Genomic DNA, 26,040 nt, shown 5'->3' on the forward strand with positions numbered 1-26,040 from the left:
TTAGATTTGTTTATTCTGTCTTCTATTCTTTTACTTTGTGTTTGTGTATTTTAACCATTACCTGTCATGTAATGTATATTTTTGTAAGACTAACTGTCCTATAGGCTGGCAGCTAACGGGGATCCTTTTAAATAAACAAATAAACATGAAACCTAAGAAATAAGTGATCATCAAATCTGCATTAATGAAATCTACTGGCTTCTAATCCCGTGTTTCAATGACATGTTTAGGCATTCAGCTGTTATCCTGATCCACTAACAATAACGGCAACAGTCAATATAATCAAAAAAGATTTTTTTATTCATTAATAATACTAAAAAAGAAAACATTTTGTCATCATCATTGGCTGAAACTGTTGCCCAAACATCACCTTTACAATAAATGATAAGACAGAACTGGTGCATTTATTTTTGGCATTTTTCTGACTGAGTCAGCAGAAGAAGCTTCAGGTTAACATCAGGAGCGACCAACAGTCGAACTTTGATAGGAATGAACACTCCCTGCTGGAACTCTTCACTAAGGAAGTCCATTGAAGTCATATATTAATAGATTTTATTTATTTACTTTTCCCATGAAAGCCAGTTCATTTCCTTTGTTTTCTTGAGATATTGAGTTATTTGTGTTTTCATAAGATAATGAGAATGGGAAAACGTTGTGGAGACATCGGGCTGAAAACTACCTCATTATTTTAAAGCATAGTTTCATTTTCTTGAGATAACGACATTAATTACTCTCTGCCAATTAGTTTATCTTAAGATAATACTACTATCCTATAGAGAGCCGCAGGAATGAGCCCGGAAGTATACTTCCGGGTTGTTCAGTGGAAAAGTCTATGGGGATTTAACATGGGGGTTTCGCTTAAATGCATAAAATAAGGTCTGTGGTTAACAAAAGTTGATCGGAACGCGAATCTGTATTCTGCATGATAATCTTCACAAACATGAATAACTTTTAGAACGTAAATGCGTTTTTTTTATGCAATTTTTATAAAACGCTTCAAAAGGCATCAAAGTGATTCACGTTTGTGAAGAGTATCATGCTGAACCCAAATTCTCATTCACATAAACTTTTGTTAACCACAGACCTTATTTTATGCATTTAAAGCAGCTACGAGCAACTTTTTCGATTGTTATTAAACAGTATAAATTTAATATCAATGCATCACATCTTACCTCTAATAGTCGACGAGACCAAAGCCGTGTGTATCTGAGATTGCTCCCTTAGGTGATTATTAAGTCTATAGTCTGTCTAAACTCGCGCCAACAGGGGGCTCTCTAGAGCGACCGGACCGGGTAACCCGGAAGTGAAACGCAGCTGCCTTTTTATGCCGTTTGCGCTGCCTAGCAACATAACATAAACAATGTGAACGCCACGCATACTCGCGGGAACATCTCTCGTTATATTCTAACAGGTTTTTTGGAAGTTATTTTGTGGTTATGGCCGAAGTGGCTGCTGCAAACCGTTTCATTTCAATTCCTGATCTGCCCTGGCTACAGACACACTAACACTGGCCGATTCACTCGGGGTTCAAGCGAGACTACTCTGCGTTGGTATCGTCGACTATTAGAGGTAAGATGTGATGCATTGATATTAAATTTATACTGTTTAATAACAATCGAAAAAGTTGCTCGTAGCTGCTTTAAGTGAAATCCCCATTCTAAAACCCCATAGACTTTTCCACTGAAAAATCAAACGGTGGCGATTTCTGGATAAAGCCTACAAAAAGACATCATCCCTGTGGTACTGTATTGTACTGTCTGTCTGTCTTCTGCATCCATTTATCTCAACAGGTTTAATCAATCTGGAACTGACAAAGGTGATTTTTCCATGTTCCCAAGTTTAACCTGTTTGTGAGCACTTTTGGCAAGTCTGCGTGGAGTTGTGGCCAAAGAATACCCTTAAGTCTGCACATACAGGCTTTTATCTTTTCACGTCACGTAACAATTTCTCAAAATGCCACTGAGTGAGTGAAACACTAACCAGCTGACATGCACAAGTCACGCTGATTTCAATGGTGAAATCAGTTTCCTTTTCAGTTGCTCGGTTGCTAAAAATATTAAATTTTTCCGCCTCAGCCAGCCAATCAATTGTGACTAGCTAACCCATTGTAATCTAGCCACACTCACACAATGATGAACTCCAGTTCCTGCCAAGTTGCTCGCGTGCGTCCGCGGGTATGGACTAGGGACACCATAAAATTGCTATTATCAAGAAAACAAAGAAAATGTAACTCATCACAGGGAAACGGTATAAATCAAATGTGCGAATATGTCCTCAGTGGGCTTCCGTACCCATCCTCTCACTTGAAGCCAGCCGGGCAGAAGGGGCAGGAGTTGTTCTTGCTGGACTGCAGCCAGACTCTGATGCAGTCTCTGTGGACGATGTGGCTGCAGCTCAGCGGGTGGCGGCTCTCTGGATCCACATGGTTCTGGCACATCAGGCAGAGCTTGCGCGGGCCCGCCGGCCTCTGGATGGGCCCCGGGTCTCTGGGCGGGGTGGCGGAAGGCCTCTGGATGGGTCCCGGGGCTCTGGTCAGACCGGATGGGGTGGGCCGGCTGATGGGCCCTGGCGCTCTGGGCGGGCCGGACGGGGAGGGCCGGCTGATGGGGCCCGGCGCCGGCCGCTCGCTCTGGGCCAGCTTCAGCCCCACCTGCTCCGTCACCTCCTCCATGGACATGCCGGCCAGCGTGCCACGCGAGCTCTTCACCTGCTGCAGCAGAGACGTCAGCTGTGACCTGCTGCACTGTGGGAATCTGGCCCCCAGCTTCTCCAGGACTTTGTCCAGCTTGCCGGCAGGGGCGGAGGCGGGGGCGGGCGGGGCGGAGGTGGGCGGGGCGGAGGAGGTGGTGGCGGGAGGGGGGGAGGGAGGCACCGGGTACTGAGGCTGGACAGGGACCGGCACCGGGGGGGAAGGGGGCAGGCTGGGGGGCGGAGTCACCCGCACTGGGGCTCTGAAGAGGGGCGGGAGGGGGTGCTGCTGGGGCTGCAGCGGGTGGTGGAGCAGGGGGGGGTACTGGGGCTGGAGTGGGTGGCGGAGCTGGGGAGGGTACTGGAGGTGGGGAGGGTGGTGGTTTTGCTGGGGGGGATACCTGTACTGGGCTGGGGGTGGGTACTGGTGCTGGTACTGGGGCGGGTGGTAGTGCTGGGGGGGGTAGTGGTGCGGGTGGGTATAGTACGGGGCATGGTACTGGTGTGGGTGTGGGCGCGGGTGCGGGGTGGGGAGGAGGGGTCTTTTGCCGCCCGCGTTCAGAGGGGGGGGCAGGAACTGGGGGCGGGCCAGTGACTGAAGCATCTGATTGACTCTCAGGTCCACCTATGAGAGAAGAGGGGCGGAGCCATTAGAGGAAGGCTATTGGGTTTCTGCGGCTGAAGATGAAGTGCTTAGTTGTGTAAGCAATGGCTTAATGTTGTCAACAGCTGGACTTAGCTATTGCTTATGCTAATTTCTCCAAGACATGCTAAAGTAGCTAAAGTAGGTCAATTAAGCACGATAGGTCACGACAGGCTGTGCTATACAGTATATTATGCTCATTATACCACACATAAGGTTCATGTGAAAATATTATCGTTATCGTAAAACGATAACGATAAAAAAAATCGTAAAAAAAAAAATCGTAAAAAATCCCCCCCAAAGTCTATAAATCCCCCCCTATCTGAAGAACATAAGGGGGGAATCCCCCCCCCCCCCAGTCTGCTCATCCCTATGCGCCACACACACACACACACACAGCTCTGACTGTTTCTCTCTTGTCTTCTTTCTTCTCTCTCTCAACAGTCGCAGCTGTATCTGTTCTTAACAATAAAAATCCTCCAGTTATGTGAAATAGTCAATGAAAGCCTGCCTTTTTATATGAATCACTGCGCAGGAAATACAACATGGCTCCGATACACGACTGAAAGTGATCAGGATGAAATGGTAAAATAACAGATAAACAGAAACGAAACAAAAAAAAAGAGAGACTTTTAAAAACGTCTTCTCCTAGTTCGGTGGCACACATGCTTGTTTTGAAGGGAGAAGGCAAGAAGAGGGGGTGACGTGAGACCCTCCCACCCGACGTACTACAGCTGCACTACATGCAGCGGCCACTGAATGCAGCCTTAACCCCTTAACTGGCTGTTTTTGAGTAGCCTGGTGAACCAGCCGGTCACGTGAACTCACATTTCATTTTGTTCCTCATTCCCGTCTGGCCTGAAACTTTCACCCAGTCTTTGGAGTTGGCGGAAGTTGGGCGGGTGTACTTGCCTTGACAGACAACTCCTTCAGCCAATCAGTGGTGCGTGATTTCTAACCCCACATAGGATAAGCAATAACCACGCCCTGTGGCGCCGGGATTGGCCAGGAGCAACACTGGAGTAGTGCCCTCTAGTAAGAGAGTGGCGTCAGCGGAGGACCAAAATGCAAGAATCATTAGCCAATGAACAGCCAGGAATGGGTCTCGCGCTACTTTTGCATGCTAAAATAAAGCCGATAATGTACAATTTGATTAATTTCAAGGGATGAAAAACCCTTTCAAAGTACAACACTGTCTATTTTGATGCAACTCGACAGTGCTGCTTTTTTACTGAAGAGTTCCACTTTCTACTTCCTGGAAAAAAACTGGTCCATTGGAGTGAATGGCGATGTCAGAACTCTTCTATGCACTGGAGGGCACGCAGCCCAGCGATTTCATGAACCAACTGAATAGCTCTTGAGAACAAACAGCGATTTTGAGAGCGGACATTGAGAGCGGACATTGAAATGAATTATGGTCACCTACCTTCCTTAGCATAATAATACTAATAATAATAAGTATAATAATTGTAATCTACACAATGTACACAACCTACAAAAACATCCAATAATATAAACAGTGTTGTGTTCACGTTCATAGCTCATATAATATAATGTATCGTTAATTTCAAGCTCAATTCTTACCCAGAGAAAAGGTACAGCACTGAAAATGTAACAAGCAATAGTTTTTTAAACATCTTTATTTTAAAAGATGAAAACCCCCAGGTGCTTTAGTCCCAAGCTTCAATGCTCCTGGCCAATCCTGGCGCCACAGGGCGTGGTTATTGCTTATCCTATGTGGGGTTAGAAATCACGCATCAGTGGTGGATCCAGTCAAACCCAAATCCACTCGGGAGAACATCAAAAACATATTTTCCACCGAGAAACTCCGCTGTTGCATACTCCTGTACTTGTTTAATTGTTGTCAATTTCTGCAATAACTGCACTTTATGGCTGTTTAAACTAGACGAACGTTGGCATTACTCCTCAAGGCGGACATGCAAAGAGTCGGCCAGTATAGAGTACCGCAGGGATGAAGTATTTTTGTAGTCGCAACGCAGAAGTCCTGGACTTCCTGGTTCTTCACTGTTTCTGCCTATGGGATTTTTGAATGGGTTTTTGGCGCGATGCTTCAAATAAGGTCTGTGGGCAACGCAAGCTTAATCAAACACGAACCTGTGTTCAGCGAGATAATCTTCACACATGAGGACCACTTTCATGAGTTTTGTAGCGTAAATGCGAGCCCTAGAAGTAAAAAGCTCATGCTAAGCTATTCCAGAACTACACACAGTGTCGCATAGGCTTCCACGTCACGTCACCACAGCCAAATTCAACCTTTTTCAAAATAAGCGTTACTGTGAGCTGACACAGAGCAGTGCGTGGGACCATTGAGATATATAATAAATATGAAAAATAATTTTATATGTCAATGTGTGGGACGGGGAACATGCACCCAATTAGTTAGCAATCACTTAGAGACACACACACAAATTAAATAAATAAGTTTATTAAACATAACTATAAACCAACTGGCAACTATTATTCATCAAAAAGCTGCAAATTAAAATCTGCACGGCACTGTCCTCTAAATTATCTCCCGACGCAATTAATTGCAGCCCCGGGTTAAATCTGGGCATACAAAGAATATTGACCTGTCACTTCATAGTTTGGTAACACTGTCAAACAGCTCCACACGTGGTGTGACAAACATGCTAGTATTGCTCGTCTGTAACTGCTTCTGATTGGTCAGTCTAGACTAGAGGTAGAGGTACATCACATTTCTCTAAAATGCTATTGGCTAATGGGGCGGCTGGACGTGAGTGTTGGGGTCTCTCTCCTCTGAGAGAGCCTGGTGATGCGAGGTTAGGTTTTGACAGTATTGTGAAAGGAGTTTGTCTGTGTCAGTGTGTGCGCTGCTGTGCACTGATATAGCGCGTGTGTTTTACTAATAAATGTAGTTTGAAAGAGCGAGTGGGCAATAGCTGTGTGACTGAACGGCGAGGGAAAGAGAATTTCCGTGTTTGCACTTTGGCGTGATGACGTATAATATCCCCGTCGACTCAACAGTGTAGTCTCATTTAGCCGTTTGCTAGCTAGCCGCCCTTTTAATGGCACGTAAAAGCTTCAAAACTCATGAAAGTGGTCCTCATGTGTGAAGAGTATCTTGCTGAACACTGGTTCGCGTTTGAATAAGCTTGCGTTAACCACAGACCTCATTTGAAGCATCGCGCCAAAAACCCATTCAAAAATCTCATAGGCAGAAACAGTGAAGAACCCGGAAGTGTTAGCATCCATGTTTTCCGGACTCATTCCTGCGGTATCCCTATTGTTTTGCAAGTGGCGTTCCTGATTGGCCAACTTGCGTTGTCAATCACAGGGCACTGAGCGCAGTGGCTGATTGGCTCGTCCGCTTTGCAGTTTCTGCTAAAGCCCTCCCAGGGCTTGAGGCCAGACGGTCCCGCAGAACCAAATGAAATGTGAGTTCACGTGACCGGCTGGTTTACCAGGCTCGTTTTTGAGACCTTTTCGACCAGGACTGATCATTTTTATTGGGGGAAAAGTATCTCCCGTCACTAGTCGACTACTTTTTGGGAGTCGTTGAGAATGACCTACCATGGGGACCTGCGGCAGAGATGGGGCGTTGATCTTCGGGAGGGTTTCTAACTCGCGGCCCTGCTGCAGCTGCTGCAGGACTTCCTGGAAGCGGCTCTGCAGCTCCGCCTGGGTCTTCCGGACCGCAGATTCCTGTTTCTCCCACTCCAGCCGCTCACGCTGGTACTGCTGGGGACAGTCCATCCTCAGGGTGTTCAGGTACTGGCCCACCTGGGACAAGATATGATGATATGACAATTGCCAGGTAATTAAAATAGCTGGTAATTTGTATTGTTTATACAAATAAACTTGACTCGACATAACCAGACACCAGAGACAGTGCTGAATGTCAGTTTGGCAGATGTTATTGGATGACTGTTTATAACTATTGTAGGATTTGTCTTGTTTAAAAAGATGTGACACAAACGATAACAAAAGACAACATATATCTGTTTCTGAAACTAAAAACCCCAACTTCTTTTCAACACGGTTCATTTACCATGTGTGCAACTTTACATGTTGGCGGCTTCAAAAAGCAGCGAGAGGGTAACCGTTAACCAGTAGCAGTGTTCATTTTGATGAAGAAAACATTTTCATCATTTTTTTCCATGACTAAGATGAGACGTTGACGAGGTAAAAGAGTTGTAATGGTGGGCTATCAGACAGAACATCTCCACACTGAAGCTTCCATGGTTTCTCAAACAGACAGAAGTACAGACACAAACACATTGGCTACTGGCTGATGTCATCATGGTTTCTCAGACAGACAGAAGCACATGGCTGCCTTTCATTTTTGGGCTTGTTGTCGTTTTATTCCTTTATTGTTGTACTTTGTTTTTATAGCCTAATCCCCCCCTCCCTATAATGCACTGTACATTTTAAATCTTATTCTAGGCCTTTATCTTGGCCTTCTTACTTTGCTTTACACTGTATAATTGCTGATTGTAGATGCTCTGCTGAGGCTATGTAATTGACTAATAGGCAGGACTTAGCCATTGGCTAATTGTAGGCTCTGCCCCTATTCTCCACCTGTTGGCAGCCCTTTAAAATGCTTCCCCAGCCTGACATTCTGTTGACCGGATGAAGACGCACTGACGTTGAACCGTTGCCCTTATAACTCTGCACCTTAAATAAAAGGCATCCTATGGCCCGAGTTGCTCCAGACTTCTTCCTTAATTGAGAAGCACATGCCTACCTACTGGCTGATGTCATCATGCTTTCTCAATCAGACAGAAACACATTGGTGACTCGTGGGTGGCAGCGTTAGATTCGGGGTAAAAAAATACATAATAGTCCTTTATTGGCATCGCAATTTGACCTTCCGTTTCCGAGAAAATGTAAATAATAATATATGTAATATGTAATAATCGATTTTTGACATTTGTGAATCGATGCAGAAGCGTCCACGTCCGCATCGCGGTGCATCTTATAATCGATTATTTTTGACACCCCTAATAAGTACTTGTTGAACATTTTCAGCACATTTTAACAATACCGTGATAATACTGATAAGCGTGATAATTTCCGTCACTATAATCATGATATGAAATTTCCACACCATTTCATCTCTAATTATTTGATTCTGTTTTGTCCATTTAGAAGCACACGACTTCTGCATGTCACCGCCCCTTCTGCACGAAGGGCCGCCCTGAATCTCTCATCGTTTAGAGTAGACCGTGCAGGTAGTTGTGCAGGCCTAGTTTAGACCTAGTTGTGCAGGCCTAGTTTAGACCTAGTCGTGCAGGCCTAGTTTAGACCTAGTTGTGCAGGCCTAGTTTAGACCTAGTTGTGCAGGCCTAGTTTAGACCTCGTCGTGCAGACCTAGTTTAGACCTAGTCGTGCAGGCCTAGTTTAGAGAAAGTTATCCGAAAGTTCTCAGTCTCTAGTTGAGACAGAGACAGACTCCGTCCTACCTCGTGCAGCCAGGCTTGGATGCGAGACATGCAGATTTCTCTCTCTTTCTCCACGGCGACCGTCTCGTCTCGTATGGCCAGAAGCTCCGCCTCCTCCGCCTCTTTCCTGGCCCGCTCCATGTGCTGCCTGTGCTCCTCCAGCTCGCCCCCCCACCTCCTCTGCTCATCACTGTGCTCAGACACCAACGCTGTTAGCTTCCTCTCGCTCTCCTCAAGCTCCTTAGCCAGCCTGCACACACACACACACACACACACGCACACACACAAACGCACATGCGCGCGCACACACACACACACACACACGCGCGTGCACACACACACACACACACACATTTAAATGATTTATTTATGTCCACATAAATACAGAGTACAAAAGTACATAAACACTAATAATGCAGTCAGATGCTGGGAGACAGTTAGTTACAAAAGTGCCTAGTTGGCGACCACAGTAATGCGTACAAAATAAAGGAACACCACACAGGGTGATGGCAGTGGCAGGTTGACAAATACAGTTATACTGTAATACAAGATATTGGTTAGTATCCACTTCAAGGATACAAAAAGCAGCGCCTTCTCCATATTGAGCGGCTACCAATAATAGCAGAGACTGAGCAATACCTTGCTAGCCGTTTGGCACTTCTCTTACGTAGTCCAGCCATCTGGAGGCCTCTCACAACCAGTTTGTGAACATGACCCAGGCTACCAAATATGAAAACTAAAAGTTTACAACTGTAGCCCAGCTGTGAAATGGTCTGCTCCAGCTGTTGATACTTTAACATCTTGGTCAGAAACATCTAAAAATAGAGGTGATATCGTTTGATATCAAATCCACTATTCTATCATGCCTACAGATGTAGAGCCCTTTGTATGCATGGCAACCATTTAAGATGTGGGACATGGCGCACACACGCGCGCACGCGCGCGCACACACACACGAGTTATGTCAACACAAGTACTCAGGGCTCGACGTTAACTTTTAAAAGTGGTTGCCAGAGTGGCAACCTGGCAGGAGGTTTTGGTTGCCCGAATAAAAATATGGTTGCCATTATATTTTGAGTAATTAAGATACTATGCAGTCATAAGCCGGCTTAATAATGACGATGTGAGAGAAAGGTAAGTATAATAGTCTATAGTATATTATAGTATAATAGGCCTATTCAGTGTGCGCACCGGGTGTAGTAGTAGTAATAATGATAATAATAATAATAATGTGTAATTTCTTTCTCTAAACAAATTGTGTTTGTTTGTTTTTATAATGCATTTATTTTGCACTGAAAGGATTTGTTTAACTACCGGTAATATTTGTGAACTTTCATTTTCATATTTTTTTTTAACAGTTATTGTTCATAATGTGCTTAACTCATTGAGTGCCAATGACGACAGTTGTCGTCAATTCGAATACTAACGTAGAGTGCCAAAGACGACGATTGTCGTCAATTGCCTTTTTTGGCGGGACGTGGATCAAAGCCTTATGTATGTCCTGTACAAATATTGTAGCTATTGAAGCTGTATAACCTATTTTATTGACTCATCAGGTGGCGACAGTGCTCTCCAGATTAGAGAAATGTCCGAAATATAGCCTGAAAAAGCCCCCTGATCAAAGAGAAAGCGCTCATGCTGCAGCCCAGAGCCATGTAGATTGCTCTGGCTGCAACTGACGGTGCCTGGCAACAGCAGTCAATCCGCGCACACAACTGAGCTCCTCTGCCTGTCTGTCTGCATAGTTTCTTCACACGATTAGCCGCCAGAAAGGCAGCACCCGACGCCGAAGTGCCAACCCTTTCCCTGCAGTCCGGCAGCGCGACAAGGAAATGCTCCTTGTCGTGCTGCCTGGGAGGCGGCGCACAAAAAGCACTCCGAAAATAGACGCTGGGTGCGTGAGGCTGTGTGTTACTAGTGTGGGGAGGAGTTTGTAGCTGAGGGGGGGAGAGGGGGGTGGGGCACCCAGGGCAGCACACAACTACACCACGTCACTACATCAGAAAATATTAGCTAGAGTCAGTGAATGTACTTGAAATGCTGCATTTCACAAAAGGCTGAATATCTCAGCTTCTAGATAGAAATGCCTGTATTTGCTGTTTTTGACCTATCTTCTCCGGCTGATAACTAAAGAACGGAAAATGGTATCAATAAACTTTTTTTTGCTGATGATACAATAGAGTCTCCTTGTTCTTTTTGCGTGTTCGGTGTTTACATAGTAATATCACACAATATTCTGTGGGCCTCGAGAAATCACTGAAAACGCTCTGAAACTCTGGCACTGGGAGCGTCCGTTCTCCAAAAGTGGCTGGCACTCAATGAGTTAATTTATTAATTAAAAGCGTTATTGATAATGAAGGAGCCTATGCCTCCTCATGTTCATTCAGGGATACTATGATGACAGTGGTTTGGGGCCCCCACTCTAAGGTGTTGCATGGGGCCCCAAAAGCCCCAGAAGCGGCCTTGGCCTTGGCCCTGTCCATGCTGCGATCCCTCTCTCTCTCTCACTCACCCCGTATCGTATGTGACAGGCAACTACTATTTGCCCCACCTCTTTTCTCTAATTAATGAATAACGTTAGAGAAGACGTAGGCCTACCTCTTGCATGCCTGATCTGATCTGTTCTTTAGGCTACTTGATCGCTCCAGCAAACGAGGCAGGGATGTAAAGCGTTCGTCATTTCTCAGCAGATAATATGCGCGGCGATAAAAGGTTTTTTAAGGATGTCCTGGTCGAGGTGTATGAGGTAGGCTACATGCTTGGCAGTAGTTTTCCGGCCCCTTCAAAGACGCCGGGGTATTTCACCACTCCCATGACTTGACACATTTGCTTGTCTTTTGTTTCTGTGCGGGCGGTTCTTGTTCCTGTCGCTTGAATGATCATCTTGCAGCTTTGTGATGTTGATGCTGAAGCAGAGTTAGGTTATTAGTCTGGCTTTGACCCAGCCAGACTTCATCTGATTTGACATCTTCACGGCTCATCTTGCAGAGTAGGCTACTCGTTAAACACACCGCACGTGCAGCATGTAGGTTCCGACTGGTAATTAGTAACATCGTTCCGATTGTAGCAGCAATAAAATGTCACATGTACGTCACTCACAAGTATTAAAACATATTTATTTGGTGTATATTTTGCTGTTTGCTGCTGTACATATTTTTTGGCATGTTAAAACGTGGTTGCCACTGTGGCAAGAAATGGTTGCCATTTTCTTTTTTTTGGGTTGCCCGGGGCAACCGGGCATCCGTTAATGTCGAACACTGGTACTGTATGTTGATTGATTGATTGAATTTATTCAACAACAACAACAAAAACAAAAACACACCAGGGCCAGAAATTAACTTTTTGACAAAAATAATAAATTGCATTTTTGTGTCACATATACAGTACATATATCCATTAGTGTTGTCACGATACCAAGATTTTACCCTGCGATACTATCAATGTCGTCTACGGTAGATACAGTACTTAAACTAAACTGTCAACTGTCAGCAGTAGCTGACAAATGTGTAATGTAATTTTTTTTTTGAAAATGGATTAAAAAAAGGTATCGAAAAAAGTGTCGTTCCGGAACCGGTATCGAAATCAAAGTATCGAATCGATATCGAAACATTGTGAACGATACCCAGCCCTACCAGGGGAATGCATTAAGCTATAAATAATATGTTTTAATCTTCTTGGTTATTTTGGTTAATGAGCGTCGGTTGTCGGTCAGGGGTGGGGGGACATTTTCGCCATCGCTAAACTTGGTTCCTCTGCAGTGCAGCGTCCTCCTCTCTCTGACTGAGCTGCCTCATTTTGTTGAGTAGCTAAAAGACACCGAATGAGCCAGTGAAGAAAATGTAAGGTTTTACTATCAACCGCAATGATTATCAACTTTACCTTTACTTGGCTGCTCACCACCACAAACACTGAATTGAGGTAAAAAAAACTGAACTCCTCTTTCTCCCTGCTAAAGACTCCCCTCTGACCGACCTCTCTATCACCATCGACAACTCCACTGTATCACCCTCCCTAACAGCCAAGAACCTCGGAGTCATATACCACAAACAACTATCCTTCTCCCCTTTCATTGCTGCCACCGCACGTTCCTGCAGGTTTGCCCTTTATAACATCCGAAAAATCCACCCATTCCTCACCATAGAAGCGTCACAACTCCTGGTTCAATCTCTCGTCATTTCCCGCCTTGACTACTGTAACATTCTACTTGCCGGTCTCCCTCCCTCTGCCATCCAACCACTTCAACTCATTCAAAATGCTGCCGCCCGTCTGGTTTTTAATCAAAATAAATGTTCCCATGTCACCCACCTCCTCCGTGATCTACATTGGCTTCCCATCCTGCCTCGTATTAAATTCAAGACCCTGGTTTTGGCCTACAGAGCAGTCCATCAAACAGCCCCTCCATATCTACAGCCTATGGCTTCCACACTTCTCACCGCTCCCTCTGCCCCTCCACTAGTGTAGGACGTCTGGCCCCTCCCCCCTGCGCGGGCCTACAGGACGTCTGGCCCCTCCCCCCCTGCACGGGCCTACAGGTCTCTCTCGACCGAGACTCTTCTCGTATCTCGCACCGACATGGTGGGATGAGCTCCCCCCCGCGGTTAAAACGGCCACATCTCTCCCTATATTCAGAAGAAAACTAAAAACACATCTGTTTAGTCTCCACTTCCCTACCTCTCCCTCTACTGCACCTCTTTGACTCCTGAATTGTTTTATATACTGTGAATAATCTGTACTCTTATTTATTTATAAATATAAAACTCTTATTTTATTATATATTTTTATCATGATCACATATTGTCCGTTTGATCTATTTTCATTGTTCTGCTATGTTTTATTGTGTGATGTATTTTATCTGTTGTACGTCGCTTTGGATAAAACTAAGCGTCTGCTAATAAAGTAAAAGTAAATAAAGTAAAGTAAAGTAAAGTATCACACTATGTAGGCTACCCGTGCCGGAGGAGGGGAGAGGGAAAAAACAACAACAAAACATGATTATCTGCCACTCACACCGATGCGACCCTGTGATATTTTTACTGGCACCCTCAAGAAAAAAGGTCGCATTCTGGAGCCCTGCTCCTACTTTAAAAACGCCTGGTCTAGATGGAGAAATAGCACTACAGGTTAAGAGGGAAAATATGTATTTTGGATTTTAGGGTGAGCTGTTCCTTTAAACTTGTGGCGGTGTTAATCAGATCTAATGGCTCCGCCCGCTTCTGCAGTGTCGTCTCTCACCTGTGCTTCTCCTCCTCGTCTCTAGTCTTCTCTGACGTCATTTCCTGTTTCTTGGCTAAGAAGCTCTTCCTGCTGGCCTTGGAGTTGTTCAGCTGCAGTTTGACACGCAGAGACTCCAGTTTGTCCAGGAGGGCCTGCACACACACACACGCACGCACGCACGCACGCACACACACGCGCACACACACACACACACACACACACACACACACACACACGAGACAAATGTACAGTCTGCCTATAGATTAATTCAGCACTGCGGAGTAATTATATAGATAGAAAACAACACTACTGCTATCAAAAGGATTCCTGCACATTTTCAATGCAAAGAATTCCATAATTTTTCCAGACCTTGATTTGTTTTGAAAATTGTGTTGTTGTTCAATATGATTTAGGGAGATATACTGTGCATATTGGCCCAGCTAAGCTAACTAGGTCATATTACTTATACCACATCCACATATATATCCTTTCCAAACAATTTGAATATCATGGAAAAGTTTGTTTTTTCCATAATACCTTTTAAAAAGTGAAACTTTCATAGATTATAGATTCATTACACACAAAGTGAAATATTTCTAGCCTTTATTTGTTTCATTTTTCATAATTTTGGCCTACAGCTCCAGAAAACCCCCAAAACAGTATTTCAAGAAATTATTATAGTGTGAAGAAAATCAGCAGTTACTTCTCAGTTATGACTGACTCCAGCCTCAGTCCACTCCCTCTGAATCTCGGCCAAATTTTTTGAATCGTCTTTGCTTGACAATCCGCTGAAGCCCACGGTTATCCATGTTATTTCCATGATATTCTAATTTTTTTGGAAAGGATCTGTAGATGAAGATTGTCCTTCACAGCCACACATATCAGAATATGTGATACGTGCTTTCCATTTTAAAACTATATTTTTAAAACTATGTTTTGCTCCGTAGCGGTTTTTCTTATTTTGTTTCCTCTTCAAAAGGCTAAAGACAAGGAAACCGGCAACTTTGTGAGTGTCTTTAGTTATCTTCCTACTTCTTATCTCTGTATATTGATGTGACCGCTATGCTGCATACAGACACTAAGACAAATTCCTCGTATGTAACTTCCATACTGTGGCAATAAAAGTGATTCTGAAGTGGCAACCCTGAAGTTGCTAAAGTGTATTGTGTGTCTGTGTGAACAACAGCACTGTTTGTGTGTGAGTGTATGTGTGTGTGCTGTTGTGAGTGTGTGTGTTCTCTTCATGACCTTCTTCTGGCAACCAGCTTGCAGGTGCTGAGTGTGTGTTAGAGATGGAAATGGAAATTAAATTAATTGAATGTAAATAAAATTATCCAAATCTTGGGGGCATTTTTTGCCTCTTGATCATGGTTTTTAGGGTCATTCTGAAATGTCTTGGGGGCATTTTTGCCCCTGGCTAAATTCCCACACTGTGAAGTACACCCACCCAACACCCGCCCAACTCCCGCCCAACCTCCACCCACTGCAAACAGTGTGTGAAAGCTGGTCTGGTAGAACTAAATGAAATGTGAGGTTACGTGACCGGCTGGTTTAGCAGGCTATGGAAAAAGCACTGCTGCCTGGAGCGCTTTTTGTGATGAGGAACAACCAGACAGACCGTGATAAAGTAACATTAACTGCTTATCAGCTGTTAGTCTAACGTTACCTCAGTAACTCTGTTAACCAGCTGGTTATCAGCTGTTAGTCTAACGTTACCTCAGTAACTCTGTTAACCAGCTGGTTAGCACTTTGTTTGAGCAAAGGCTCACCAGATACTTCCAATACATGCCCGCCCGGTAATAATCCATACTGCCTGATCACTGTTACAGTAACGTAAATCCACTGATGATTATGACCTCCGCTGTCCTGCCAAAAAGTGATGAACTACAAACAAGTGATTAACGTTAGCTGCTAAATAGTGATAGCCAAAAAGTGATTCTTTCTCCATATTTGTTGTGGCAAACAAACGTTATGGGAAATGACAGTGGGGTCAAGTAACTTAGTAAAGCGTCTGTCTTGTTTGCACCTGCCAGGTATTTCCGAGGCTGTGAAGATGAGAGTACCCCAACGGTAGAAATGTTACTTGAACAGTAACAAATAGTAACAAATAGTAACAAATAGTAACAAATAGTAACAAATAGTATCCAAGTAAGCGCACCCATCCCTACAACCGCAGCAAGGCCAGTGTGTGTGTGTGTGTGTGTGTGTGTGTGTTGAGACTCACGTGCTGCTGGCGAGTGGCCTCCTCCTTCTTCTTCTCCAGCTGTGTTTTGTGCGCCTGGTGGTCCGCCTCTTCCTGTTTCTGCTGCGTCAGCAGGCCGTCATGCTGCTCAGCCAGGCATAGGTGGCGCTCAAACATCTGAGCCACCTGACTCTCCCAGGCCGGCATCGTGCCCACGCAGCGCTCCCTCAGCCCTGGGGGGGAGGGGTAATCAGTACAGCATTCTTATAGTATCGTGATACTTTGTGTGGCAATATATCGTATCGCACGAATGGAAAGTATCGCGATATTTTATCATATAAATTGTGAAGTGCATCATGCAACATTTATGACAGGTTTGTATAACAGTGTTGGTCAGTCTGTCTGCTTGACAATCCCATTTTGTTTTTTCCTCTGTGGACATCATTTGCAATTGAAAAAAGCTAATAAATCGCATTATACTGCAATACAGCAATACTCAATATATCACAATACTAGCGTATCACAATACCATTGTATCGTGACTTAAGTATCGTGATACAGTGCGCTGTCTGTATCTAATGTCGAGCCTACATGTAGAGTAGACTGATATGTAGTTTACTGTCTGTATGTGTAAGCGAGTGAATGTGAGTCCTTGTGAGACCTGTTTGCTTGCGAGTAAGTTGGTTAAACTCACTCCCCAGTAAAGGCCTGTTAACCAGCTCCACCAAGGGAGCTAGCTCTCTTGGGGTTGCGGTTAGCACGTGTGCTTTTGTAAGTGCCGATCGAATCCCGCCTCCAGCCCTGGGCTAGTATCGCTTGTCAGACTTATCTCCGTTTCGCGCTGTGCCCACGCAGGAAAGAGTCTGGCTGCTCTTATGGCTCATTTCCACCACATATAACAGCACAGTACAGCTCTACTCGACCTGGTCTTACTCGTCTCTACTTGTTATAGACTATGTTTCAATAGCAAGTTTACTCTCCTCCGCCCACACCTGGTCTCCATAGCGACCGCATATCTGCCCTCCGCCCATAGCCCAAGTAGGCTATAACGTATAACGTTAAAATTAAATCCATACACGGAACTTTTAAACTGGTTATGAAATACTGGTGCCTCTAAATGACCTACAGTGTACATGGGCAAATGTGACAATCGGCCAGGAGAATGGATATCACTTTGTTGTTACTCAAACTCACATGCATGCACTGCGCGGGGGACGGGAGTACGCTACGGGGAGAAGGGAAGCCACCCCGGCGGCAACTCACCACGGTATGGCACCGGGTCCACAGCGCTGGAACCTCAACAAAGCAGGGACCAAAACTAGCACGACTCAACCCCGACTCAACCCGGGCGGGGCAGGGCTGATACCAGCGGTGGAAATGGACCATTAGAGTGTATTCACACCTGTCTCGTTTGGAGCAGTTGTTCCGAAACAGGGAGCGTTTTCCCCCTTGGTGATATCGATACTATCGATACCTGTTGCAAATGAGTATTGTATCCATTTCCAATTTTTAGTATTGACTTTTATCGATACTTTTGACAACCCTACTGTGCATAATGGCCTGAAGAACAAGCATTTTTATCGGTTAAAAACAACATCTTCATTCTTCAGATGCTGTTTTGGCGACTTAATTGTGAAACTATGGTTTGCATGGATCAACTTTTGGGGATTTTTGCAAGATTGCATCAGCAGTTTGAAACTCGACCAACTTACCTCTGGTCTCCAATATGGGAAATGAAAACAAGTTGTGGTCGTCAGAGTCAGGCTTCATTGTGATCCGATAGTTTGATTCAATCAGATCTGATTGAATCAGACAATCAGTCTGATTGTCAGACTGATTGTGGGTCTTGTGATTGTGGGTGATTGTTGAATCAGACAATCAGTAGTACTGGCTGTAGTTTAATTACCTTCCTCTGGGTGGTCTGTGTCTGACTGTAGTTTAATTACCTTCCTCTGGGTGGTCTGTGTCTGGCTGTAGTTTAATTACTTTGCTCTGTGTGGTCTGTGTCTGTCTGTAGTTTAATTACCTTCCTCTGGGTGGTCTGTGTCTGGCTGTAGTTTAATTACTTTGCTCTGTGTAGTCTGTAGGCTCTTTCACACCGGCCTTGAAAGCCGAAAAATGCGCGGAAAATAGGATTTGCGCCTCCGATGTGAAAGTCGTGAACGCGCTTTGGTGGACAATTGTTTTACGCCTTTTGTCCCGCCACGGTAGGTAGTAACAGCGCCGGGTTACCTGGCAACCCGCCTCCATTTGAAAGCGTCGTCACAGCGAGCCGGAAAAGGTGCGAATGGTCAGCTCATTCATAAAAAAATTACAGGGGAAATCACCTCATGTAGCAAGAAAGTGCACGAGTGAAAGTAAAAAAAAGTAGCCTATACAATCATGACTGCAGGGACGCCAGGAGGAATGCTCCGTGCGGTTAGGCTTTATGCTCAAATGATGTTGACATTAGTAGGTAAAATTAACTTACGGTATATAATAATAAGTTTCAGAGGGCTATAGCTGTCTGTGGCGAGTTGGTCTGAGGAGCAGATCCATGCGTTTTGATATTAAGGCAAGTCCGCCCACCATGCGAGTGGTGCTCGCCTTTCAATCCGGGAGCGGGGGATTTCACCTGAAAATACACTGCAGGACGGGAATGTGGTCGTGCTGCTTGGCTCTGTGTGAAAGCAATTTCTGTGGCGAGGCTGCGGGCTTTGCGGGACTCCTAAACTGCTTTTTTGCCGCGATCTGTGTGTGAAAGAGCCTTGTGTCTGGCTGTAGTTTAATTACCTTCCTCTGTGTGGTCTGTGTCTGGCTGTAGTTTAGTTACCTTCCTCTGTGTGGTCTGTGTCTGGCTGTAGTTTAGTTACCTTCCTCTGTGTGGTCTGTGTCTGGCTGTAGTTTAGTTACCTTCTTGTGTGTACGGTAGTCTGTGTCTGGCTGTAGTTTAGTCTGTGTCTGGCTGTAGTTTAGTTACCTTCTTGTGTGTGGTCTGTGTCTGTCTGTAGTTTAGTTACCTTCCTCTGTGTGGTCTGTGTCTGTAGTTTAGTTACCTTCTTGTGTGTAGTCTGTGTCTGTCTGTAGTTTAGTTACCTTCCTCTGTGTGGTCTGTGTCTGTCTGTAGTTTAGTTACCTTCCTCTGTGTGGTCTGTCTGTAGTTTAGTTACCTTCTTGTGTGTAGTCTGTGTCTGTCTGTAGTTTAGTTACCTTCCTCTGTGTGGTCTGTCTGTAGTTTAGTTACCTTCTTGTGTGTAGTCTGTGCCTGGCTGTAGTCTCTCTTCCTCGGCTGTTCTCCGGACGTCGTGTGTCTCTCCTGACGCCATGCTGTCCCCGGCTGTAGGCTCCATGCTAAGTTAGCTAAACTAAACACAACTCACAGTTAGCTCAATCATGCTAACGTGTTAGCTCAGAGTTAGCGACGAGTCCCGGCCGATACACACAGAACGACCGCGAGCCCGCCTAGTTCACAGCGGAATGCTATTTACCGCTTATAACTGAACGATCTGTCTGTAGTTTATAACTGAACGGTCTGTCTGTAGTTTAGCTAACTTCGCCAACATTAACCGAGCGGCTGTTGCACTCTGAGGGCAGAGAGAGGCAGGGCAGTGTGTGTGTGTTTGACTCGGAAATGATTGCGTGTAACTGCGCATGAGGCGGAATATGATGCGCGTGAAACACTTCACCCAGCGCCACAAAGGATCTGGTCAGAGATCGTCTATTGATGAGCATTCACTCAAAAACAAAGCTGGTTCACCATGCGTTCTTGTCATACTTCAATGCATACTTTACCCCCCCCCCCCCCCATAACAACAACAACAACAACAACACCACCACCACTACTACTACTACTACTACTACTACTACTACTAATAATAATAATAACAATAACAATAATAATAATACTCATAATCATAATAATCATACGGTAATAATAAATTAAGTAGCTAAATTGAGAAAAGAGAAAAAAGAGGAACAATTGCACAGAGCTTATGGGGCAGTGGTCGTGGCCTAAAGGTTAGAGAATCAAACTTGTGTCGTGTGACATGGAAGGTCGTCGGTTAAATCCCTGGGACCGGAAGGATAACTATATATGTGTGTGTGGGGAAAGTGAAAAAGCAGTGCGTGCTCCTCCCTCATTACCACCAGTGAGGTGCGCTTGAGCAAGGCCCTTAACCCAAACCGCTCCACTGGAGCTGCTCAGTGGCCAGCAGATCAAACTGTGGTTTGTGTGTGTGTGTGTGTGTGTGTGTGTGTGTGTGTGTGTGTGTGTGTGTGTGTGTGTGTGTGTGTGTGTGTGTGTGTGTGTGTGTGTGTGTGTGTGTGTGTGAGTGTGTGGGTGTGTGTGTGTGTGTGAGAATGTGAACAGGGCGCTGTAGGGTCAAAAAAAAGGCTGGAGCAAAGTTAGTTTTTCTCAAAAATGACATCACAAAAACAGTTTGCCCCCGGATGTTAACACTGTATTAATTAGATGATGTGTAATTTGATTCAAATGGATATGTTGTACTCATCGTGGGTACACAGAATGTTACTGGAAATTCAAATGTTTCAACCTTTTTTCACATCAACTTAATTTACTGTATTCCACATTAGGCCACAGACCACCACTTGATATTTCTTCTCTGTGAGATTTTTTTTAGAAATGATTTTGTCCTGAATTGCATGACAATCTGTATTCTGTATCGAAGGTACAGAGATATTGCATTATGATCAAAAGAGGCATTCTTCTACATGATTTAATGAATGGACAAGTTTAATAATGAATCAATTTGCTGGGGACCCCCTGGATCATTGAGGATCATTGGCCTAGTTACCGTTGCAGATGGGGCTTACTGGGATTTTGATGTAAAAATAAAAGATGGTATAGCCTACATCTGAGCATTTTGGGGGCCTTTAACGTTTAATAAATGTGTATATAATCATGGCACTAGAAATGAGCTAAAAATGGTTTCATTTGAATGTGGGTTGTTGACAATAACAACCCACATTATAATGAACACCTTTGACTTGTTGTCAGTCTCTCTGCTCTCACAGTGTGGTTTGAGAGCGATACCCAGAAACAGCGACAGAGTGAGACCTCTTTCCTTTCCCCTCTTATCTCTGCCTCCCTGTTCCTGACTCCTGGTAGTCACATGACGGAGGTGCCTTGGAAAACCTCCTGACTCCTCTCTCCTCTCTGTCTGTCAGTCTCTCTCTCTCTCTCTCTCTCTGTCTGTCAGCCAGTCGTTGTTATCTCTCTCGGGTTTTGTCACATCTCATATTTGCCGTCATCATCATCATCATCATCAGTGTGTGAGCAGCAGGGAGCGAACATGGCGGACACAGCAGCCAGAGAGCCTCCTGCAGCGGAGCAGCACACCGACTTCCAGGAGCTGGAGGACGGAGAGGACCTGTTCCCAGAGCCGCAGGAGGTGAGGGAAGGCCGGGGAGAGGAGGTGAGGGGAGGAGGCCTGGGAGAGGAGGTGAGGGGAGGAGGCCTGGGAGAGGAGGATGCCTGGGAGGGGAGGGAGCTCCAGGCTGGGCTGCCTGGGCGTGATGATGCTGCCAGCTTCAGTCACAACACAGCAGCCAGACTACCTGTCTGTCTTTTGCGGGAGTGCTTCTACTTCTAGTTTGTTTGCGTCAAACCAGTGCATTGTTGTCACTTTTCAGCGTTTGCAGTTAAAATACAGATCGTAGAGAGATGGCAGAATAGATCGTAGAGCTGGCCTGGATCCTCAGAGGCGTGAGGAGGCTCGTTTTGCGTGTAAAAAAACGCAGAAAAGGGGGTGTTTCCCCCCCCTCTTCCGGGTTGCCGTCAGGTGACAGTCACACAGGTGCGTCGATGCTGCTGCGTTCAGGTTCCACGAGAGAAAAAACAACACTTGGGTGAACTTGACTCTGGTCACTTGCCTGTAGTGTAGGCTGGCTCACTAGCCTGATACATTAGTTTGCTGTCTGTATGCTGATATATGCAGCCTATTATATGGTCACTTTTCAGTGAAGTTGCAGTTAAAATACAGGCAGACTGTTGTTAATATAACAATATGTCATGTCAACATCAGAGCCCAGAAACCACACAGGGCGGCCTGAGGAGGCTCGGTTTTGTGTGTAAAAAAGCAGAAAAAGATGTCTTTTTTGCCCTTCTTCCTGGTTGCTGTCATCAGGTCACAAACTAATATATTAAATTGATAGGCCTAGTGAACTTGTGATTTGTTCTCACTTGACTTTGTGATCTACATTTAGACTTGAGACTTGACTTGTTGAGACATGAGCCTCGAGACCTGAGACTGGATGGGACTGGTCAGTCTGCCTGTCATTAAGCTGAATATGTGTAGAAGGTTGAGAAGGTCAAAGGTTGTCAAGGCATAATCACCCTCAAACTCGGGCTGTAAAATGTTCTCAGACTTTATGAGATGTTGTTTATAGAGCCTTTAGGACAGCATGCAGTGTTTCCCCTGGAACATTTTTCAGGCCTGGAGGGATTTCGAAACGTACCCCGACCGCAACGGTGGGGGCCCTCGCTGGTGACGCTAAACTTTTAGCTAACCTGTTCACATCTATGTTCGCAATGGCATCCCAAGTATCATCATACTATTATGGGATGCGATGTGAACAGTTGTATTATGGGATGTGCGTTTCCCAGGCAACGACACATGTTGACACGTTTTGGAACAGCACTGCACGCTGGCACGATGCTCCTAAAAGCAAAATGCTTATTGTTTGGAATGATTTGGCATCTTCTATTTCTGTCAACAGCAGTATTGTTGTCTTGTAATAATATGCCATAAAGGTTTATTGAAATTTTGGGGAGAGCAAAAAAAACTAAAACAAATCTAAATCTTTTTTGTTTTTGCATTTTTTTCTTCTGGCCTGGCCTGTAGAATGGTAGGGGAAACACTGGTGCAGTCTCTGGCTGTGTATGAAACGCAATGAATCGAACGATATCGGTAGTAACTCTAAGGTAGGAAGTTGTAATTTTTTAGTTTTAGGCTGTCTGAAACTGGTAGGATACATTATTTGCAACCTTTCTAGGTACCTATTTCTGGCAAGTTTTCGGGGAAGCATGCAATGGTTCCTTAGGTGGGGTAGGATATCCCATATTACCTTGCGATCCTGCTAACCGACGAAGAAGAATGAAACTAGCCCCAAACTTCAGTTTAAAAAAGCCTCTGTGACACAACATTCGCTGACAAACATCTAACACTTTGTTTTAATTTTTATTTTAAAATCGTCAATAACGTCAAACATTGCTTCATTTTCGTTGTTTGATAGTTGTTTGTACGGTGTCACGAAATACACTTTTGACCGATAGTAGGAAGCAATCGGGACACTGCTAGCTATAGTAGCCTGATGAATCTGTGTGAGCTCATGTTTTGCTCTGGCAGATGCATTAGTGAAGGGCTCTGGTGATGTCAGGCTGTTAGCTAACATTAGGCAAGAATTATACTTCAACGTGAGCCTCGAGTTGACAGCGAGACAGTCATATTCGAACGTCAGCTCACACACACACACACACACACACACACACACACACACACACACACACACACACACACACACATGCAGACACACTGCCCTGGCGTGCTACCTTGAGGACATCAATTCTGTCTCTGTCACCTACATTCAAACCAGGTACCTACTTAGCTAGCTAGCTAGCTGATAGACAGCTTCCTTGTGTTTCATACACAGCCTCTGTGTTTTATCCTTTCTTCTTCTGTTGATTGCAAACAAACAGGAAACGTAAAACGCACCACTTCCTGTGTGGCTGAGGATTTTTCCCAGGAAAGAGTGAGCAGAGACAGACAGAGGAGAAGCTTTATGAACTGGGTTTAGAGACATCAGACATCTGTTAGTGAGAAAAACTGTGTAATGTGTTGAAACTTCACCACACAGAAGACTGTTGAGAGCCACACCAGAGCAGGGTTACACAACACACACACACACACACACACACACACACACACGCGCGCACACACACACACGCGCGCACACACACACACACACACACACACACACACACACACACACACACAGAGCCCTGTTTTTCTGTTTTGTCATGTCAGCAATTCTGAATTTCATTCCTGGAGATGACTGTCTTCCTTCAGTGTCACAACAACGCTCAAGTGACCTGTGTGAGAGAGAGAGAGAGAGAGTGAGTGAGTGAGTGAGTGAGTGAGTGAGTAAGTGAGTGAGTGAGTGAGAGAGAGAGAGAGAGAGAGAGAGAGAGAGAGAGATTTTTGTGTGAGACTATGTTTATATGTCTGCAATAATCGGACTAGTGACCTTATTCTAAATAAGACAATATTATTTGGATGAAGGTGTTTGTTTACATTACTTGCTCATAGAATATCCCATTCATATTCCTGTTCACATGCTACAGAGCAGAGTCTGCTTCATGACTGAAGACACGCCCACATCCTGTCCTGCGTCTGACTTGGGGACAACATGTTGGGACTACAGGGCTGCACGATAAATCACATTTTCATCGTCATGGCGATGTGAACATGTGCAATAAACACATTGCAAAGACTGCCTGAAACACAATAAGAACAAAACTCATTTTACTCACAGTACTTTTTCTCTGCCACTGAGGGGCGCTAGTCTAGCAGACGTGCTATCTGGTCATATTCCAGGTGTTGCTGTGTTACGACCTCATGGAGCGTATGAGTTGGAGGACATGTTGATCAAAATGAGTTGATACATCGCAGAGACGTGAGATTTGGCCCAATGACAGATATTGGTAACTATTACCCAGCAAGCAAAATTACGTCATGATAACGTTGTGATGACGTGTTTCAGTGACGTCTAGGACGTGGCCGAATCACAGCCGGTTTGGGGATGATTTAGACGTCTACGCGGTAACGTCAAGCTGACGTCGAAATATGACCGTTACCATGAATGGGCATGTCCAGTTATTCTGCTATGTACACAGTTTGTATTCAGCAGCTTTATACATATAATTATGTCCAGATTAACAATTGATGCTACATTTTCAAAAAATATAATACTGCCGTGAGTGGGATTTGAACTTGGGATCTCCAACTTGCCGGCCGGCTATTCTACCATTATGCTATGTGTTGGCTGAAGTAATCGGTTGTACGTTCACGTCGGAGTAATATAACATCGGAGTAATATAGCCTACCGTTTCAAAACATGGACCCCTTGTTCTTTTTATAGCGGTATAACATCCATGGAGTCGGGACAGTTTTAATATAAAAACGAAAGCTAATTTAATTCAAGCCTTAATCTCGAAGAATCATTGAGGGTTCCCTCAAAATTTACAAGTGTCTCCACCAGCCTATAATGTTGTTTACCCAGTGCTCAGAACCCCGAAACACATTAACGCCGCCCAATGCTACATTCCAACTTCCAACTCAAATGTATAGTTTAACTTTACGCCTCGCAGTGTGTTTTCTCTCTTTCAAAACAATCTAGCAACAAGATATGCAAGTGAGACAATTGCAGGATTCCCCCGCAATTCATCTCCTCGTAGTCCCGCCTCCACGAATAAACAGTTTGTTTATCATCAGATTGTCCACATGCAAAGTGCTGATCACTCGGCTTTTGGATAAAAAATAGCCCAGACTGAGAAATATGTGATTGATTGCAACCATTTAGTTAACCTCATGGATATTTCAGTGGTGAGTTAAATGAGTTGGATAGTGATACAGTGATAATCTGGGCCAGATCTGACTCCTCATGATATGACTTGATCTGGTCCTGATTAGGCTCTCTCGACTCGTCCGGGTCCATCCGTGCTTGCTGGGTACTAGCTCCAGAAATATTTTAGAATCGGCCTGATGGAGGCGCTATCATTACAGGTTAAAATTCCCAACTTTGAAAGGCCATAACTCCCACACCGTTTCTCCAATTTTCAAGCAACTTTTTTCCACACGTTGACCTGAACATGTTCTACAAATTTGCCTCCA

At 44.7% G+C, this 26,040-nt stretch overlaps 2 protein-coding genes across 3 annotated transcripts in view; one reads left to right on the plus strand and one right to left on the minus strand.

Moving 5' to 3' along the window:
• Nucleotides 1-326: 326 nt before the first annotated feature.
• Nucleotides 327-19,711, minus strand: rnf214 (ring finger protein 214). The gene is made up of 6 exons (XM_083643854.1): nt 19,374-19,711; nt 16,193-16,383; nt 13,987-14,120; nt 8,776-9,004; nt 6,884-7,093; nt 327-3,313 (listed from the first exon to the last, which is right to left on the minus strand). Exons 1-6 carry the CDS (start codon nt 19,477-19,479, stop codon nt 2,300-2,302), a joined length of 1,884 nt encoding a protein of 627 aa, XP_083499980.1. The 5' UTR covers nt 19,480-19,711; the 3' UTR covers nt 327-2,299.
• A 1,615-nt stretch (nt 19,712-21,326) lies between these two features.
• The window catches only part of snx2 (sorting nexin 2), a 55,298-nt gene continuing 50,584 nt past the window's right edge, over nt 21,327-26,040 (plus strand). Inside the window, exon 1 of one of the 2 annotated variants that reach the window (XM_083644900.1) lies at nt 21,327-21,564. In XM_083644900.1, coding sequence (XP_083501026.1) covers nt 21,442-21,564 — 123 coding nt within the window. In that variant the 5' untranslated portion in view covers nt 21,327-21,441. The remainder of the gene's footprint in view (nt 21,565-26,040) is intronic. The other variant, XM_083644901.1, reaches the window with a different exon arrangement.

The sequence above is a fragment of the Poromitra crassiceps genome (assembly GCF_964638095.1).
Source record: "Poromitra crassiceps genome assembly, chromosome: 10".
Classification (NCBI taxonomy): domain Eukaryota; kingdom Metazoa; phylum Chordata; class Actinopteri; order Beryciformes; family Melamphaidae; genus Poromitra; species Poromitra crassiceps.

Coding starts and splice junctions, on each gene's coding strand:
- rnf214 (XM_083643854.1), bottom strand. CDS start 19,479: ATGGAGCCTACAGCCGGGGACAGCATGGCGTCAGGAGAGACACACGAC. Junction 16,384..19,373: donor CACAGACTACACACAAGAAG/GTAACTAAACTA, acceptor CCTCCCCCCCAG/GGCTGAGGGAGCGCTGCGTG. Junction 9,005..13,986: donor GACGAGGAGGAGAAGCACAG/GTGAGAGACGAC, acceptor GTGTGTGTGCAG/GCTGGCTAAGGAGCTTGAGG.